Source organism: Polypterus senegalus, chromosome 3 (assembly GCF_016835505.1).
Source record: "Polypterus senegalus isolate Bchr_013 chromosome 3, ASM1683550v1, whole genome shotgun sequence".
Taxonomy (NCBI): Eukaryota; Metazoa; Chordata; class Cladistia; order Polypteriformes; family Polypteridae; genus Polypterus; species Polypterus senegalus.
In genome coordinates, this window is record NC_053156.1 from 66,197,463 (window position 1) to 66,215,933 (window position 18,471).

The window sequence follows — 18,471 nt, forward strand, 5'->3', positions numbered from 1 at the left end:
ATCACATTCAGCCAGCAGAATCAAGATCTCTTTTACACATAAAACCATCATGTAGGCATGGCCAGACAAGGGAGAAAATGTGGTAATGTGTACTACATTATGTTCTCTTTCACATCCTCGATTGTGTCTGGCTGCTTACATTTGTCTCTGTTAAAGTTGATGAGTTTAAGTGTGGAGATGGTGGTGTGTCTGTGTGTTCATGTGGACATGGTGGCCAGTGATCCGTGAGATCTCCAGAAGGAGTGGGAGGGGGTGTGCATGCAGGAGCTGGAAACATGCTGAAGAGGCCACAGACGCTCAGGTACATTTTGTGCAGTTGTTCAGCAGCAGAGGCAGCAGTGCATGTAAGAGGAGCTGAAATTGAGATTCAAATGGCTTCCTGGATGGCAATGTAGTGTACAACAGTGAAACTGTCACTTGGAATAAGCAGGTAACATCAAGAAGGCAAGTCTGCATTGGGGTTCACTCTCACATGTGGAAGCAAACAGCAGGAATAGAGCAATGTGAAGTGGTGGAACTGGAGGTTGTCGCTAAGGTCCAAGCAGCTGGAACTGTATCACTCCAAGGAACAACAATCTCTTTATCCAGAACCTTAAGTGGTGGGATGATAAGGCTCCAGGAATAACCAAGGTAATTTTCCAAAGGGCAGCAAAGCAAATCAAAAAGATTTTTTAAGAGCTTGGGAGAGGGTTTAAGCACAGAGTACACATAGTACACGTTACGACACACTACAGGAGTTTACAGTAATTACTGCTAAAATGGGTATTAATTGATATTAACCGGTATTACCTGATAATGGATAAAACAATTGTGTATTATTTGTGACAAATAACAAGGAGTTTTAGAAAAATTACAAGAGATTCAGGGTAGTCAAAAGCACCAATGTGCCATGTGAGAGGAGGCTCTGTTACTCATTGTGGGAGTAATGGAGCACGGCACCTGAGTCAGCGTCTGTATGTAAACCCTGAACAGCTTGGAAAGGGTAAAATGGTGAAGTTTGCGCAACATGGAGGAAAACAGGAAATGAATACTGGCGATCATCCACCCGGACAGTATTCTATATATTCACAGGTCAAGTCAAGTCATGACGCTTTATTGTCATACAATCCATCCATATGCAGTATTGCAGTATACAGTGCCATAAAATAACATTACTCAGGACCGCAGTGCAACATATACATAAACACAGGACAAGTGCAAGACAGGTAAAGAACTGTACTGTACTATGAATAGATAAATATATAATTAAATAAATAGGTAAGTGAATAGATAGTAATATTTTAAATAAATATCAATAAATAAATAATAACAACTATAAATATAAAACTACAGTAGTAACAAGTGTTACAAATATGCTACATATAAACAAGTTACTAGGAGCAGTTCTGAGGGCACGGGGGCAACACAGAGTTAAGTGTCCAGGCAGCTGAGGGATAAAAGCTGCTACAGAACCTCGCAGAGCTAGTCTGGATGCTATAGTACCTTCTGCTAGATGGAAATGGGACACTTTCACAATTCTATAGGCTTTACGCTTGGGGGTGCATTTACAATTCTATACGCTTTGTGTCTGGTGGCACGAAGATAAACACATTTTTTCTGCTTTTAGAATTCTTTATCCCACTTGGTATCCAGTCACAATTTTATATAACGCCTTTCACAGTGCACCTCCAAACAAAATTTTAGAATAATACATCTACCCATTTTCCAAGCCCTTTTATTCTAGTACAGGGTTGTGAGATAAGAGAATACAGGTTTATACAATCTGAACACTTTCTGTAAATTGCCTTGCTCAGCATCACTTGGGGATTCCACAGGTTTGATACTAATGGCCATTCACTTCTGGGTGTTAAATTGTTTGGTTATGTGGCTTAAAACGGGCTATGCAATCCAAAAACTAGAGGGTCTAAATGGAGGATATCACAGACACACAAAACCGCATTGAATAAATATTACATTTACTTATTTGGCTGATGCCTTTATCCAAGGCGACTTACCACATTTATGATGCAGTTGATTACATTTTATTTTGGTTTTTTTTCTGAATTGGAGTACAGGCAGATCAAGTGACTTGCTCATCGTCACACAGTGTCAGAAGTGGGATTTAAGCCCACAACCTCCGTGTCTGAAGTTCAAAACCTTAACCACTACACCACTCTGCCTGCACTGCTTAACCTTTACCCACAGCCAGAAGTTTGTTTACTGTTTCTCATACAACTTTGAATCCAGTGAATCAAACAAATAAACAGAGACAAGGTATGGACAGAAGATTTGTAGAAAATGAGGGGACAATTTGATCATTTTAAAGTATGACAATCAAACTGATTTCTCTAAGATTTTTATTATCATAATTAAGTACTATCCAGCAAAACTACATTTCCAATGGTCCTTCGTTATATCCACAGTTAGATTTCACAAATTTGAATCTTGCATGTATATTCCAAAGAAGCATATAGGAGAAACCACAAAGTACAATGTAGTTTATTATTACATGCATAAAAAATACAGTCCAACAGATGGCTTATTGCAAACAGGATGAAGCTGCCAAATGGACAGACATCTACTTATACGTAAAGTATATCCTTATATCTATGTATGGCTCACCGATTACATTTTAGATTTTACAATTTTGAATCTTGGGCATATACTCACAAGCAGGGTATAGGTTAAAGATATGCAACACCTGTAAATGAATGTAGTGAAAGAGGCTGGAATCACTAATACAGATTATAAGGCTTATGCAGATATGTGTGTTTATAAGCAGGATACTGCATTCATTTTCGTGCTATATTTCAGCGTGCAAGCACATGTGCCATTCTCTCCATCTCAGCTGCTCAGCAAAATAAAGATATTTTTTGCACAATATCAATATATTTTTTTGCACAAGGCCAAGCATATGTTACTTGGTCTAGACCAACCACAGGAGCAAATGGTAAAGATTCTTGATACAAAAAAGCAAAGAAAAATAATTCTCAATGAAGACAGAGCATTTGATCCATCCATTAATTTTACAAAAGCCACTTCATCCTGAGCAGGGTTGTGGGGAAGCTGGAGCTTGTCCTGGCAAGCATTGGGCACAAGGCAAGAACAATCCATGGACAGGCAGCCAGTCCATCAAAGGATGAACATTCACTCACACCTTCAGTGGGGCCAAATTAGCATCACCAATAGACCTAACCTGCAGATCATTGGAATGGGGAAGGAAATATAAGGAGGTATTTACATCTTAAATATGTTAGCTGTTCAATAAGTAGATACATAAGCATAAAACGTTTATATACAACATGTATTTGAACATACAAACTAAATGTATACACAGAGTCATGTTAGCGTACAAGTAATTTATGCATTTTCTTATCCTTCTTAACTGCTGTGCATCTGTCTAATATTATAGACTTCTTTCCATGGATGGCAGGAGGCGTTGTTATAGCTAGTTTATTTATTAATCACATCCCTCAAACATTCTCTTTGCTTACGTATCCTGTTGACAAAGTCCATCATTAACCCATTTTCTGAATTAACCTTTTCTAGCTCTTCGGAAGTATACTGGAAGCACCCATGACTTGGCAGTCATTAGCTCATGATCGGATACCAATCCATCGCAGGGGTACAGACTAGACACTCATGCAAAAAGGAACAATTTACAGTTGCCAGTCAGCCTAAACTGTACATCTTTCCTATGTGGGAGAAAACCTTTATATGCAGAGAAAACTCTTTTGGGCACATAACAAACAGATGGTCTTAATATAACTGTGCTTTCAAGGAATGTGCATTCCCATAATTCAACAAACTATTGCATAGGCTACTGAGACTCACTCCATACTTGGAAGGTCAATCTATCTTAATTTTAAAATATATCTAGAATTTCTAATCAATGTTAAAGTATAGTTATGTCATCCAAAGCTTCAACAAAAAAGTATGCCAGACTGTCATTTATATACCATGTATACTTGTTGAGCAGGGCACTAAAAATGTGCAGTTTATTTCAGCTTACATGAATACACCATTTTACCCTTCCTTTTTACCAGCAATAACCATATATTCTCTGTTATTTGTTATATAATCAAATGCTCTAAGTTTAGATAATTCTTTTTCTTCTAGCACCCTCCTTGTGCATATCTTTCCTTATTGTTGGCACTGCATAATTATGTTAAACTACAATCGAGCTATGTATACTACTGTCAGAGATATGTCTTTTGTTTCTCACACCAGTAAAACCCAATGACATGCTGATCTCCCATTCCTCTTTAGCATGTGATATCCATTTTGTTTTTTCTATGATCTCTGATCATTAAGCTTGTCTGATTAAAGTCAATCTACCGCTACTTATTCCCATGCTTCCATGCGGAACTTCAGTATAGTGATGCTAAAAGACAAAGTTTTCTCTAAGAAGTATAACGGTGAATTAATTTTTGCAGCTCAACCAGGTTCAGTTTCTGAGCTTGCAAGTCTTTGAGCAACCATAACAGCTTTATTAGGAAAAATCCCATGACTTTTGAATCTCATAAAAATCAGTAGAGACTTAGTAAAATAGCTAACTGAAAACTAAAGAATTTAGGAAAGAACAATCATACTAATATTCTTAACCAGTAATATGAAATTCAAATCTCAACATTAAGAACTAAGGCCCTTATTATTTTAGCACATAGAGTTCTAAACACATCATTTACATGCTCATTATTATAGTAATGGAAGAAAGCCAGGTAAACTGTTAGCTATGTGCCTGTAGAAAAACTAATCATTCACATTAACTGATAAATCTAAGTGTCGTACTGTAATTACTGGATGGGTAAGTAGTGCCATAACTGACGCTCCCTCACAATGCAGGTAATGTGCCTCATTTGAGCATCCACAAGCAACCACTCATTTGACACAAAGTCAAACCAATGGTACCCAAGGATTTTCCAGAGAGACACAGAACCAAACGAGTCCAGTCTTCATCTCAGGTCACTGGATAGCGTCCATGTCTCGCGACCATATAACAAGACAGGAAGCACTAAGACTTGAACCTTCGTTCCTGTTGCATAGATATTAGGAGCGCCAGACACCCTTTTCCAGCAACCTTATGACAACCCATGCTCTCCCAATCTGTCTACTGACTTTATAGGAAGAGTCACCAGAGACATGAATGTCACTGCCAAGTTAAGTAAATCTCTCAACAAGGTCAACACTGTCTCCACAAACAGACACACTGCTGATGGCTGTGCCCAAGAGGTCATTAAAGGCCTGGATCTTGGTTTTTATCCAGGACACCCGCAAGCCCAGACACTCAGACTCCTCACTCAGTCTCTCGAGCGCCCTGATCAGAGCCTCCAAGACTCAACATTTGTACTTCACTTTGCACATTGCATAACCAGTTCTTTGCAGAAAATCGACAGATGTTAAGAAGGCTATTGAACTCTCATTTTTGGTGTGGATAGCACCTATTACAAATGAATATGATCCCACAGTTTACTTTGTTCATTCAATGATTCCTCTTTCCTCTCCTACCTAATGTTGGGTTTTATCAGATCTCTGCCTTCAAAATGTATATATTTAAAGGGTAATAAACCATGGCATAAACATAATTTTCTTATGCAATCCAGGGACAAGACCAGTTTAACTTTGCCTGACTAAGAGTTTTATCATTGCATTTGTTTTCCATCTTGTCATACTTATGGGTAATGCTTCTCCTCAATCTGTGCCTGGAAATGGCAATTTTTGTGGCCTCACTCTGTCTCCTCCATTGGCTGCTTCCTGTTAAGTTAAATCACAAGTCTTGCAGATTTGAAATAAGACCAATTATTTGACATGTTCTCTTGATTTGACAAGTTGGATACAACCACAAGTGGCATAGTTTTACTCCATTTTATAATAATATAAACTTACTAATTAGAGGTTAACCATGCAAATGTTCCTTCTGAACAAACAGTGGGATTCATAAGTTGGGTGACTGATTGGAAGTGGGCATTGGGTTGAACACATCTCAGGAAAAGAAATACTTATATAATTATCTCTTCTGCTTTATATGTCTTTTGTCGTATAGTTGTGTTCTGCTCTAAAATGCTTCATGTTCTATTTAACTTTTCATCTTATGTTTATTCTCAGTTTCAGATCTTTAGCACTCTATGCTCATTTGGAAAAGGAGTAGTCTCCTTATTGTGCTTACTCCTTTAAGAATACAATTATAATGAGCTAAGTACCCATCAAATCGGGTCCTTACCTTACCTCTGAAAGTGCCCATTACTCCTATGTTACATATCATATTTAATATTGCCTAGTTATGCTCAAGAATCCCTAACATAAGTGGTTACATAAACTCTATCATACACCACCAAAAATTTTCATTATGATGCTTTCTCTGGGACAAATAGGGACACTTATATGCATCACTGTACTCTGTTCACGTGAAAGTGATGACCCTATAAACATATGATTACCACACCACACACATTTTTCTCTTAACAATTATCATTAAATAGAATCTGCACCATAATCCTAACACTGTAACACCACTTGAGATTTTTGCAGAAGACTACTTTTATTGGGTACAACTTCTAATAACATCTTACTGGACATCCCAGGATCACATAGCTCTCAGGCACTTGTACACCCAATTTTATAACTGACAGTAGCTCATTTGTAGTTAACCTCCAAGACAATTAATGATGCCTCTAAGCATCATTTAAACAGGTGGCAATCAGCACAAAAATTCTTGAAAGAATTTTATTTTTAATTTTTTATAGCAGAAATGTATCTTTTAATATTGTGCATCTTCAGGGTGGGGATATTGAACAGAGTTAGGGAGAAGAAGGTAGGAGTGGTTTTTATATGCATCTATTATGCTTTCAAATTTTTTAAAATCACTGTTTTGTCTACACTTGATGGTTAACTATTACCTTTTTACTGTGGTAAATAAAGAAACAAATATGATATTAAAACATTTAGCAGGTCCCTGGAGCAATGAAAAAGATGCACTGAGTACTGTGTGATTGAGCCAAAATCAACAAGCATCTGTAAACTGTACTATGAAGTAAAACTCCCATCTAGGTTACTGCCATTGAGTAAGGGTCAAATAGTAAATCAACTAAACAAGCTATCATTTTCCCCTAGTCACTCCAGATGCTACTGATGGGATAGCATCATCAGATTAAATATTAGGATTTACATGGCTCATTCCATATATTCCTGAACCAAGGCCTGTAACCTCATTTCAATACAACTTGTATTTAGTCTCTTAATTTCATATTTGTTTTTCTTCTTTACAGTGCTCCTGGCATTTAATACGCTGTCCATATTTCTATCTGGTTTGCTGTCAATGATGAGTACAGAAACTCTATCTCTTGGCTAACATCCTTGAAACCCAGCTGTAATGGATGGAGATGTGAATCCAGATACCACTGACAAAGAAGCTAGCAGCATTTCGGAAAGCCTGAGGTTAAGTGGCACCAGGAACCTAAGCTTTCTCCCTGTTTTATATGCTAACTTATCAGCGTCCTGCAGTATAGATGAAAGTTACAAATATGTGTTCCTTCCACTCTGCTACTCCTTTACCTTTGTTTTCAGTCTCAGCCTCAATGCAGTCATTCTTCATCGCTCTTTCAGAAGGACAAAGCGCTGGAACCCTTCACTCATCTACATGGTTAACTTGGCCTCCACCGATTTCATGTATGGCCTGTCACTGCCCTTTCTGGTTGCCAGTTATGTCATGAAAGACTGCTGGGTCTTTGGTGATTTCATGTGTCGCTTAGTACGCTTTTTGTTTTATTTCAACCTGTACTGCAGCATCTTCTTCCTCACATGCATCTCTTTTCACCGCTATCTTGGCATCTGCCACCCAATGAAGACAATCACCTTGGAAACGAAACGCACCGTCAAGGGTATCTGCATTTTAGTGTGGGCAGTTGTCTTTGCCTTCACTAGTCCTATATTTCGTTTTGCTAAGACTGGCCAAGTACAAAAGGGCACGGTAAACTGCTGGGATGATGCCATGGAGCATGACTTGCCCCACTATGTGCCCTATGGGATTCTGCTACATATCCTTGGCTTTTTCATTCCCTTCTCCATTATAGGCTGGTGTTACTCTAGAGTAGTCAGTACAATCTTTCAAACTTTGCGCTCCCAGCAACAGTTACAAGCTGGTGCACTTTCAGCTATGACCACTCCCGGATTTCACAAACGCCGCAAGTCTATTAAAACCATCATTACTATCACCTTCCTTTTTGCACTGTGCTTCTTTCCATTTCATGTGACCCGTACCATCTTCTTACTCCTGAAAGTATCCTCTGGCATTGACTGCAGATCCATGCGACTAGTGTCCATCTGTTATAAAGTGACCAGGCCACTGGCTTCTTTTAATGCCTGGTTAAATGCTCTGCTCTATTTCTTGACTAAGGAGAAGTGTGCTCAAGGATGTCTGAAAAGTAGCAAGAAGAAGCAGGAGAGCCTTAATCATGATTCAAAGTCTTCAGGAAATATCTTTAAGACTTTACCCTGAATAAACTTAACAGGCTACAGTTAATTAATGAGCTTGGCTTGACATCCTGATGGGAGCGTAAGAAGTTCATATTTTGACTCCAGGAGTCACAATGTTGTGATGTTTGGTGCAACTAGATATTTAGTGGATAATTCTTGGACTCAATGATGGAGCCCTTTTGGTGATTGTGACAAAAGTAAGAAATAAAAAGAAAATGATTGTCTCAATTCAAGGTCTATTCTATTTGAATGCTTGCATATTTATTCTGGTCACTACTGTAGATGGATTATAGATTATAATTTATAATAATTTGTTTTACTCACCCCACATTGCATGCAGTGATGGCTGAGAAAAACTGTTAATCTAATGTTTTCATTAGATGCTTCAATAGGCATCCGTACTGAACAATAGCACACAGTGGCAAAATTCCCATAAAAATCTCAAACTACTTGTGCTGCATAACCCAGATGCCAACTATCTAATCATATGCTCAAAACATTTTATGTGTGAGTGAGGTGTGCACAAGATGATTGAGCTTTTGAATTGAGGACTTGTCTCCATCCTCATTTATTGGCCAAAAGTCCTGCCCAGTAATAGCTTATTCAATGATTACCTTGGTGCTTCACATAATATTGATACTGCAGAGTGAGGTGGAACAGAGGTGTACAGTTCTACTGTACATTAAAAGTTTTTTAAAAAAAGCAACTGAAAACATTAACAAGTGAAAAGTATGCCTCAGTATGCATAATAAGATGCTTCAACAAGCAGAAGATCAATTCACAAATGCAGCTTCACAAATTGTCATTGAAGTACTGCAGTTGTAGTTTGCTGCTATGAGTGCATGTTTAACGGCCAATGAAAGACTGAAAGGTGAGACTTTTGGTGAGAAAAATGCATTTTTAGGATGCTGGTGGCATATGGCTGAATACCTGACATAATGATTATGCAATCCAAGTAACAAGATTTTTTAATGGATGTTTTGAAAACATTCCTGTTGTTCATTTTGGGTGCAATGTCAAGACCACTGTATGAGGAATTTTATTTCTACTTTCAATAAAAACATAATATTTAAAAAATTTCTCAACCATTACTACAAACAAGGTGGAAAAAGATACAAAATTTTATCAGTTTTTGGTTACGGACTCTCTTAAAATCATCTCCCATCTTTCAACTGCAGGTGGGAAGCTCACAAGACACCTCCACAAAACCATATCAGGCCATAGATTAGCTGGGTTATATTGCTGACCTGATTACAAAATGCTTACAAAATAACTGCAAACGCAGGCCTGGAATTCAGCAAGACTCTTCTTTTCCTAATTGAATGCACATGGATTTGGGGGTATCTATTTGTCTTTGTGCTTTTATCTCACTACCATCTTAGTAGTGGAGGTTGTCAATGGCTGTTTATCTTGACAGGTTCCCAAACCTAAGGTAAACCCTGTGGCAGTTCACCAACCTGGTTGATGTGGAGAGGACTTATTACTATGTATTCCTGAATGACTTCTGCAAGGTGTTGCAGGAATATAAAGTGATGGGACTCCTGATGACACTTAGTATTTGAACAATTGATTTTTGTATTGACTGATGAAATGCATTCATGGCTGGATTTTACCTTCTTACTGGTATAGCTCTGAACTCTGACACTGAAAAGGATTAAGCAGGATCAACAAAGAATGAATTCGGTCATTAAGGAAACTCGTATTTTCAGGTTGAAGGTACCAGGATAAGACATGTTAAGAATAATCAAACCAAGTTTGAATGCCAAGTAACCCAAATGATCTGATCTCATGTACAAAACAAAATCTTAAAACAAGTATAATAAATGAAGCTCTAAGGGGTTTTTTACAGGTATTACCAATCAAAAGTAATCACACAATATAACTTTCAAAGGATTATCCGCATCCTTTATACTGACATTCTTATGGTGCTACGTGAATTACCCCCAGTTGTCTTCACATAAGTATGCTAGAGCAACCACTAAGAACATAAGTCAGAAAATTACAGCACCACAGAAGCTGCAATAATATTTTAATACCTTCCAAACAAAGTTATAAGTAAAAAACAAAGAAAATGGCTTCAGCATGTTTAATAAAGTAAGAAAAAGGACTAGAAAAACATACAAGAATGTACAGAAATATTCTAAAACAAAAATAATTCATAACAGAATAGGTTTGTGGAGGAGCATATTAGCAGTGGTAGCGCTACTGTCTCGCAGTTAGGAGACCTGGGTTCGCTTCCTGGGTCCTCCCTGCATGGAGTTTGCATGTTCTCCCCATGTCTGCATGGGTTTCCTCCCACAGTCCAAAGACATGCAGGTTAGGTGCATTGGCGATCCTAAATTGTCACTAGTGTGTGGGTGTGTGCCCTGCAGTGGGCTGACGCCCTGCCCAGTGTATGTTTCCTGCATTGCAACCTGTGTTGGCTGGGATTGGCTCCAGAATACCCTTGTGGCCCTGTAGTTAGGTTGCAAGGCAGGAAACAAACTGCAGGGCACACATCCACTCACACACTAGGGACAACTTAGAATCTCCAGTGCACCTAACCTGCATGTCTTTGGGAAGAAACCGGAGTACCTGGAGGAAGCCCACACAGACACGGGGAGAACATGCAACCTCCATGCAGGGAGGACCCGGGAAGCGAACCTGGGTCTCTTAACTGCGAGGCAGCAGCGCTACCACTGCGTCTCCATGCCACCCCAAAATTAATATATGGAAACAAATTTTATTAGTATATTGTTTTTTCGCTATGTTCTTATTGTCACTTAACTTCCACTAGCAGATACAACATCTACAAAGTCAAGAAATCTTTAGATGCACTTTTATGTGTATACTATAGAAAGGAAATGTGTGGGGTACAATAGGTGTGACTATAGTGCAATTCAAAAAATCCATTTCAGATGGCAAATAATGGTGTCAAAAATTTCAAGTAATTCAGTCATCATAAAGTAGATTTAAACACAACTTATGACAAGAATGCTATCTGACAAAACAAAAGCGTAAAAAGAGGAGCAAGCTACAATGAGGGAAATCCTAATAGTTATGCAAATGTAAGACATCACTCCATCCCAAGGATACACTCATTTAATTAATTGAGAATCAATCACAGTTTTGAAAGATTTTCCATTTGCAAATGTTCTTTTATGTTTGAGGACCACCTTATGAATAACCGAGCACTTCAGTTAAGTGCCAAGACAGTTATGGTGCTTAGCCTGTAAATACAAAGTTGCAGGTTTTAAGAAAAAGCAATTCATTCAACCTGAATGTACTCTGAGTAAACACTTCTCTATATTTACTTGTGCTGCATATTTAAAATGTCTTGGTATTTTGCTCGCCATTAATGGAACAGCATACAGACTGTCTGACTAGCACATGTTTTTTGAATCTTGGCTGTAAGTTATATCAATCAATCTTTATTATTTTATCACAAAAACCCTGCATAGCAAATAATAATGCATTGCAAAAAGTATGTAACAACCAATAATGAAGCAGTTCTTTATTTAGCTGATGCCCTTATTCAAAGAGACTTGCACATTACATGTGCGATACATTTGTATTTGTATTTTTACAACTGGAATACTGCTAAGTTAAGTGACTTGCTCAAGGTAACACAGTGGCAGAGAACTAAACTGAAAACCTTGTTCTTTGCTGTACACATTCCAGTCAGACGGCCACCATAAAACAAAGGTTAAATAAATAAAATAAATAATACAGCTTGACACTAAATAATCGCAGTATCACAGAACATGTAGTTCTGTAGGCTGGAAACAATTTTTGGAACTAAAGTAACAACATATACCCAAAAAATCTGGCAGCTGTAACTGGTCCCGAAAATAACAAGTTGAGGGGTCAAGATGAAAATTGACTAAATTGTTTGCTACAGTATACGCCAGGAGTGCAGTAGCTGGGATTCTGGTAATACTTTACACAAGATCAGTATGATTAATGAAATTCACTGTCAGCTAGGCATAAAATATGGGACGTCTGTGTGGAAGTTTGTTTTAAGATCCAGAGTTGAAACACTGGGCTAACTTGTGATCTGTAGGGCAAACACAGTTTAGCTTTACTGTTAACTGGATGGTTAATGATCATAAGGTCACTTCTTTGTAGATCCCAAAGTTCAAACAGTGCTTGTCACCTGTTAATATTTACTTATCATGGTTCTAGGAGCCTCACAGTCTCTCATCTCTGTGGGGTCAATAAGCACACTAAAAGCTTATGTGGCATGCTTGTCTCACATCTTCAGCCATTCATTTGTAACCTGGACAAACCCATTAAAAAGGGTGCTACTTAAAGAAAACAATTGCTTTAAGCCTGCATTTCTACTGCTGAAAATAACAAAAGTATATTCACCAATTTATTTCCTAAACCTTTATAATCCAATATAGGGTTGCCAAGACTGATCCTTGTCCAAAATAAGTGATTTTTCAAGATTACGTTGTGCTACCAATATTAGTACAAAATGGCACAGTGGTGTTACAGCTATCTCACAGCTACAAGACACTGTATTTGAATCCTAGTCTGGTCACTCATTGTGTGAAGTTCACATGTTCTCCGTAGGTTCACTTGTGTTTCTCTCTAAGTATTCTGTCCCTAATAATAAGACTGACTTTATGTGACAGTGAAATATGGATGGATGAATATCACCACTATTAAGATTACTTCTACTATTACTACATCTAACTGCTAGCATGTCTGAAAGGTATACGTTAACACTGCAGAGTTTGATTCTTGTCAATTCTCCCAGTATTACTTAAAAACACCACTTTAATCTCTCCTTGCAGATTTCGCGGCTGTCCTACTTTCCACGTAGAGGTTTCACGGACCTGTGCTGAGATGTGGGGGACCAGTAGGGGGAGATATTTCTCTAAACGGTTCTCTACTACTGAACCAACAGTTTTTTCTTTTCATGTTTTTTTTTCTTTTTCTTTAAAAGAGTTTTTCTTAAAAGTCGCAATTACTGTATACTGTGAAGAGCCGTGACAAACACCGCGGGCAGCTTATCTGCATCTTCACAAACCTGTCGTTTGACAAACATCTGGCCCCTGCATAGATCGAGGAGCAAACAAGAAGTTGTTGCGCGGTCGTGTAAAGTTCATCGTGGAGCGGGCCTCGCCTCAGGCTTTGACGGAGTCCCGCTTCCGTCACACCAGCCAGCGTTTGCTGTCCGCTTCGGGGACTTTCGGAATTCGCGCGGCTACCCGATCGGCACTTCCCGGAATGGAGGCTGATTGACATCCTGGAAACTCCTGGCTGTGCAAGTCCCTTTCGCGAGTGGCACTGCGCCACACTTTGCTGGGTAGTGAGAGAGACACTTAGACGTGGAAAATGCGATAGGTTGATTCGGTTTCGAGGGTGGGACGGTGTTCCTGCGTTTCGGGTTCACCTGGTGCGACGTAAGGTGGTGAGGCCTGCGGGTCAGGCTTTCACCGTCCTAAAGTTGCCGAAATCTGCGGTTCTGAGGGCATAACCGAGGGACTGTCATAAGCAAACGGAGCCAACAAGACGGAATGGAGCGGATGGATATTGACCAGTGCGCAGGCGCTGCAGCTGGGAATGGAGGAGGAGCTCTGCGTCGGTCCAACAGCGCTCCTATGATCACCGGCGTCAGGTGAGGTGGCGGAATACGAGAGGGCGCCACGCTACTTGTGTGGACGTGAAATGAGAGTTGCGTGTGTGTATATGTGTGCTGTGTTAGGCCATGTGGCAGCTGGGTTGTCTGTGTTTGTATGTAAAACCTGACGTGTGTCTTTCTGTTGCGCATTACGTGGCAGCAGAAGTTGTTTATTTTTGTGTGAGACAGCATTGGCCTGAAAGCCCACGTACGCGCAAATGTGATTGGTTGTAGTGCAATTGGCGTCTGTCTCCAAGCGTCAGTATTAAAATCTGTGTTTAGTCATGGGGCAATAACGGACAATGCTGTTTACGTGTGCAAATCGCCGTGCATTATTATGGGTACTGTTTGCTTTAGTAATATGGCAGGTGTTTATGTTAGTGTATGTGCTCAGTCTTACTACGCAGTTGAGAACTGTGTGCATTTGGGATGTTAATACGTTCAGTAGTTATGTGAGCCTGTTGCATGTCTGGGTTTTGATGTATAGCACAACATCTGTAGTTTGATTAGTCCTGGTGCATGATTGTACTTCAGTTTGCACCTGACCATCATTAATTTCTGTCAATATGTGGGTGTAGTATTGCCTACCCTGAGACTGCTGCAGTACTCAACAATTCAGTGGTGTTCAGGTTCAGTCCTGGGGGTCCTCAGTGGCCGTAAGCTTTTGTTCCAAGCAAATCCTCAATCAGTCAGCTATGGTTGCCTTTAATTGATCTCATTGTTTAACTATCTAATGTGTTTTTATTATGCATTTAGAAAAGTTCAGTCGTTTCAGATTTACATTTATAGGACATTAAGACATATCCTATTTTTCTGTATATTTAAATGCTTACTTTGTTTTTTATTTTTAATTCACTTTTTCTGTGGACTTTGCATTCTTAATTGTATCTGAATATTGTCAAATAATGATGAGCAGAGCAGAAAACAGTACAAATTGCTCCCAAAGGAGCACTACTTCATTGTTACCCACTTGTGTGCTTATTAGTAAATAATCGTCAAAATAGCCAGGGGTATGTTCCAAAAATAGAGATTAGATAATCCAGGATCTGAGAACGAATTTTGACTCGTTATATCCCAATGATTTCGTATCAGCTGATTAGGATTTCAATCGGCTTTCTCAATCCTGAATAGGTCGTGTTAATTTGAGTTAAAATGTATTCATGACAAAATTTGCAAGTCTTTATGAGTTGATCATTGAACAGCTGATCAACCACAGACTACAAGATGGAGAAACCGGGAACAGCCTTAATGAAACAGAGGAAGAGGTGCTGGTGGCAGTGCATGAAGATTACTGGCACATCCGATAACAGCCAAGGAATGGGAGATGATGTTTAAGAATATCATCAACAGAGTGAATGCATAAAACGTTTAATTAGTGAAATCAGTGCAAATGTTTTGTGTAAAACTGTCACATTGTGCAAAACATACCCCGATGATATTACTCAATTTGAAAACTTATATGCCCTAAATAATCATTGTACTCCATTTTTGTAATGTCAACGAGAACAAAAAATCATTGAGACCAATGGCATTAAATGATTAGCATGCATAGAGCTGTTCTAGTCATTATTATGAGAGATGTAGTGTTATCCTGCCTGCAGTGAACACTGTATTGTCCTGAGAAACCAAAGGTTAATTACTGTTACATACAAGTCTACAACAGAGACTCATAGTGCCAACTTTTTGAATTGTTACCTGCCCTGTTCAAATGTGAAACTCCAAATATTTGGCATCAACACTTTTACAGTAATTATGTGTGTGACATCTCATAATCTTTTAAGAATGGATAAGAAGACACATTAACATTTGTACAGAGTATTTGATGTACAAACTTGCCTTCGCTTGTAAAAACTGTCAGCCAAATGTGAACTACAATACAATGCAGAAGTAATACTGTTGTCATCTTCCAATACAGAACCCCAAACTAAAACTGCATTTTTAAACATATTGGGTATAAATATCCGGCTGAAGAAGTGAGTCTTCAGATGCTTTTCTTTAAAAGGCAAGGGACTCCACAGAAGGTCTGAAGGTGTGTAGCAAGTCTATTGTCAGTTATAATTGCACATAAATGGCAAAGTTGTTTAAATTTGATTGCTATACCTGTTACTCTGTGGAATTCCTCTTTGATTGTGGTTATTTATTTTTGTCTTGGGAAGGTAGCCTTGTGTGTGTGAACAGACAACACTTCATAGTTAGGCACACTTCTGCGATTGCTTTGCCAATATGTGTGGCATGTTTAGTGTTGTAAAGAAAACTGCCCTTTACACAAAAAAGACAGGAAATTTCCATGTGTATCTGTGTCACTGAAGATGTCATATTTTAGAAGGTTTTCCTAATATATTAAAGCCTCAGATGTAAAAGTCACATTCATGCAGACTCATCTCTGGCTATACCAGAATGTCTGATCGTATTTTTCTGGACAGAATTTGGCAAATGAGTTGTGTTTCTGTGTTATTTGTTCAGGACTGAAACAATGTTTTCAATATCTCATTTGTCTTTTTATGCTTTTAAGTAGTGTAACTGGGATTAACATTTCTGACAGGACATTGATGAACTTTGATATTATGATTTAATACTCTGCTCCTAAATTATTGAGGCAGCAGTGCATTGATCCATCACATGCCATTTTTCAGGTTAGTTTTAAAGAATTGTTTACCACAGTAACTGAAATGGATTTCATCAAATGTTTCTTTCTGGAACAGGAAAGTCCTGAGCCCTTTTCAAAATGAGGGATTAGCAAATTATCTGCATCTTTGGTCACACAAATATCAAACAATTCTGGCTTAATCTGCTGCAGAAATACAGGTTTGGTTAAGTCTGGGGTTTCTTGAATAAAATTAGCCCTATTTACATGAAACACTACTTTCTTTATCTAGATTCCATACTAATCCTTCTTTCTGGAAAAGACTCCTGAACATAAAAACATAAAAAATAAAAGGAAAAAGAATGAATTCTTATCAATCTAACACATACTGTACAAATTCCTGCTTCATTTATTAAAAATATAGTATACCCAGTTTGTAATTTCTGGATAGATATAAAAAAGTAGAAACTGGGAAATAATGGCTTGCATAATTTAAGGAAAACTCCAATCAAAAATGATATTTTTTATATTTGTAGGGATTGGTTGAGATAAAAAAATAATCTCATGTTTTTGTGGAGAGATTACATGTTGTGTTTGAATTGAAGATTGAGTAGTGAATTGGTGAGAGAGGCGGACCTTTAATTGAAAAGTCACAATATTGTGGGAATTATGTCTTTCTTGTTTATATTCAGTGTAATGTTTTCTGGAAGTAACTGCTAATAAAATCTTGGCAAAAATGCACACATTCTACACATTTTGTCCATACAAATGTATGACAGACATGTGGTTTATGCAACATGAGTTATGTGATCTTTTTTTTCTTTCTTCCATGGATATTTTTCATTTTGTTTGCTGTTGTCCAGAACTGGTCACTATAGGGTTCAGTTGAGTTTAAATTGTCAATATGTTATTCTTGCCCATAATACTTATTAAAGGAGGTTATGCTGAAGTTTTATAACACACTGGTAAGGCCTTATCTGGGCTATCGTGTACAGTTTTAGTTTCTGGGCTACAAAAAACACACAGAAGCTCTAGAAAAAGTCCAGAGTAGAGTGACAAGGTTGATTCTAGAACTGCAGGGATGAGTTGTGAGTAAAGTTTAAAAGAGCTTAGGTAACCAAAATATTTCAAAATATGCTGAAGCACATAAATTCATAATTAATTACTGCAAAAAGGTGAATAAACTCAGAAGTTAATTTTTTGATTAGAATAATAACAGTTACAAAAAAATAGTAAAATCCCAGTGTGTTTAATTAGACTAAATACTCCACCCATAAATTATATATTTTGTATCTGTTACTTACCCTGAGTTGTTTGTAATGATATCCAAGAAAAATATTTACTCTTGAGCTTTCATGGAGATTGGTGGTAACAAAATTCCTGAAACAGTGGGCTTGAATGGGAAACCCAGCCTGAACAACACCAAAAAAAAAATATCAAAACAAGTAGGAAAAACTCTCAATTTACAAATGACACAATCTAAATGTCTGCTTTCCAGTCCTATGCTCACAACATCCCAAATGTGTATTTTTGTAAAAAATTATGTTAAATAAATAACTTCTAGAAAGTCCTCTCATGCAAGATTTGAATTGAAGTTTTGACTTTCTATCATTTATTGGCTGGTAAGTGTATGTTCATAGCAGTAAACCACAACTACAGTACTTCATGGTCAATCGCTAGTAATGTGTGAAGCTTAACTGGTGAATTGATTGTCTGCTTATGCATTTGTCTCAGATTTCCCTATGCAGTGTTTATAACAGGTGTAGCACCAAGGTAGCCAATGAATGAGCCGTTACTAGACTGAACTCCTCATCAATGAATGACA

The 18,471-nt window shown here is 38.1% G+C and overlaps 2 protein-coding genes across 3 annotated transcripts in view; both read left to right on the forward strand.

The window, feature by feature from the left end:
- si:dkey-6n21.13 (P2Y purinoceptor 3) lies at positions 1-8,638 on the forward strand. The gene is made up of 2 exons (XM_039747393.1): positions 1-630; positions 7,245-8,638. Exon 2 carries the CDS (start codon positions 7,349-7,351, stop codon positions 8,471-8,473), a length of 1,125 nt encoding a protein of 374 aa, XP_039603327.1. The 5' UTR covers positions 1-630; positions 7,245-7,348; the 3' UTR covers positions 8,474-8,638.
- A 4,023-nt stretch (positions 8,639-12,661) lies between these two features.
- The window catches only part of LOC120525260 (protein FAM122A), a 33,187-nt gene continuing 27,377 nt past the window's right edge, over positions 12,662-18,471 (forward strand). For both annotated transcript variants that reach the window (XM_039747398.1, XM_039747399.1), the window contains exon 1: positions 12,662-14,059. In XM_039747398.1, coding sequence (XP_039603332.1) covers positions 13,959-14,059 — 101 coding nt within the window. In that variant the 5' untranslated portion in view covers positions 12,662-13,958. The remainder of the gene's footprint in view (positions 14,060-18,471) is intronic.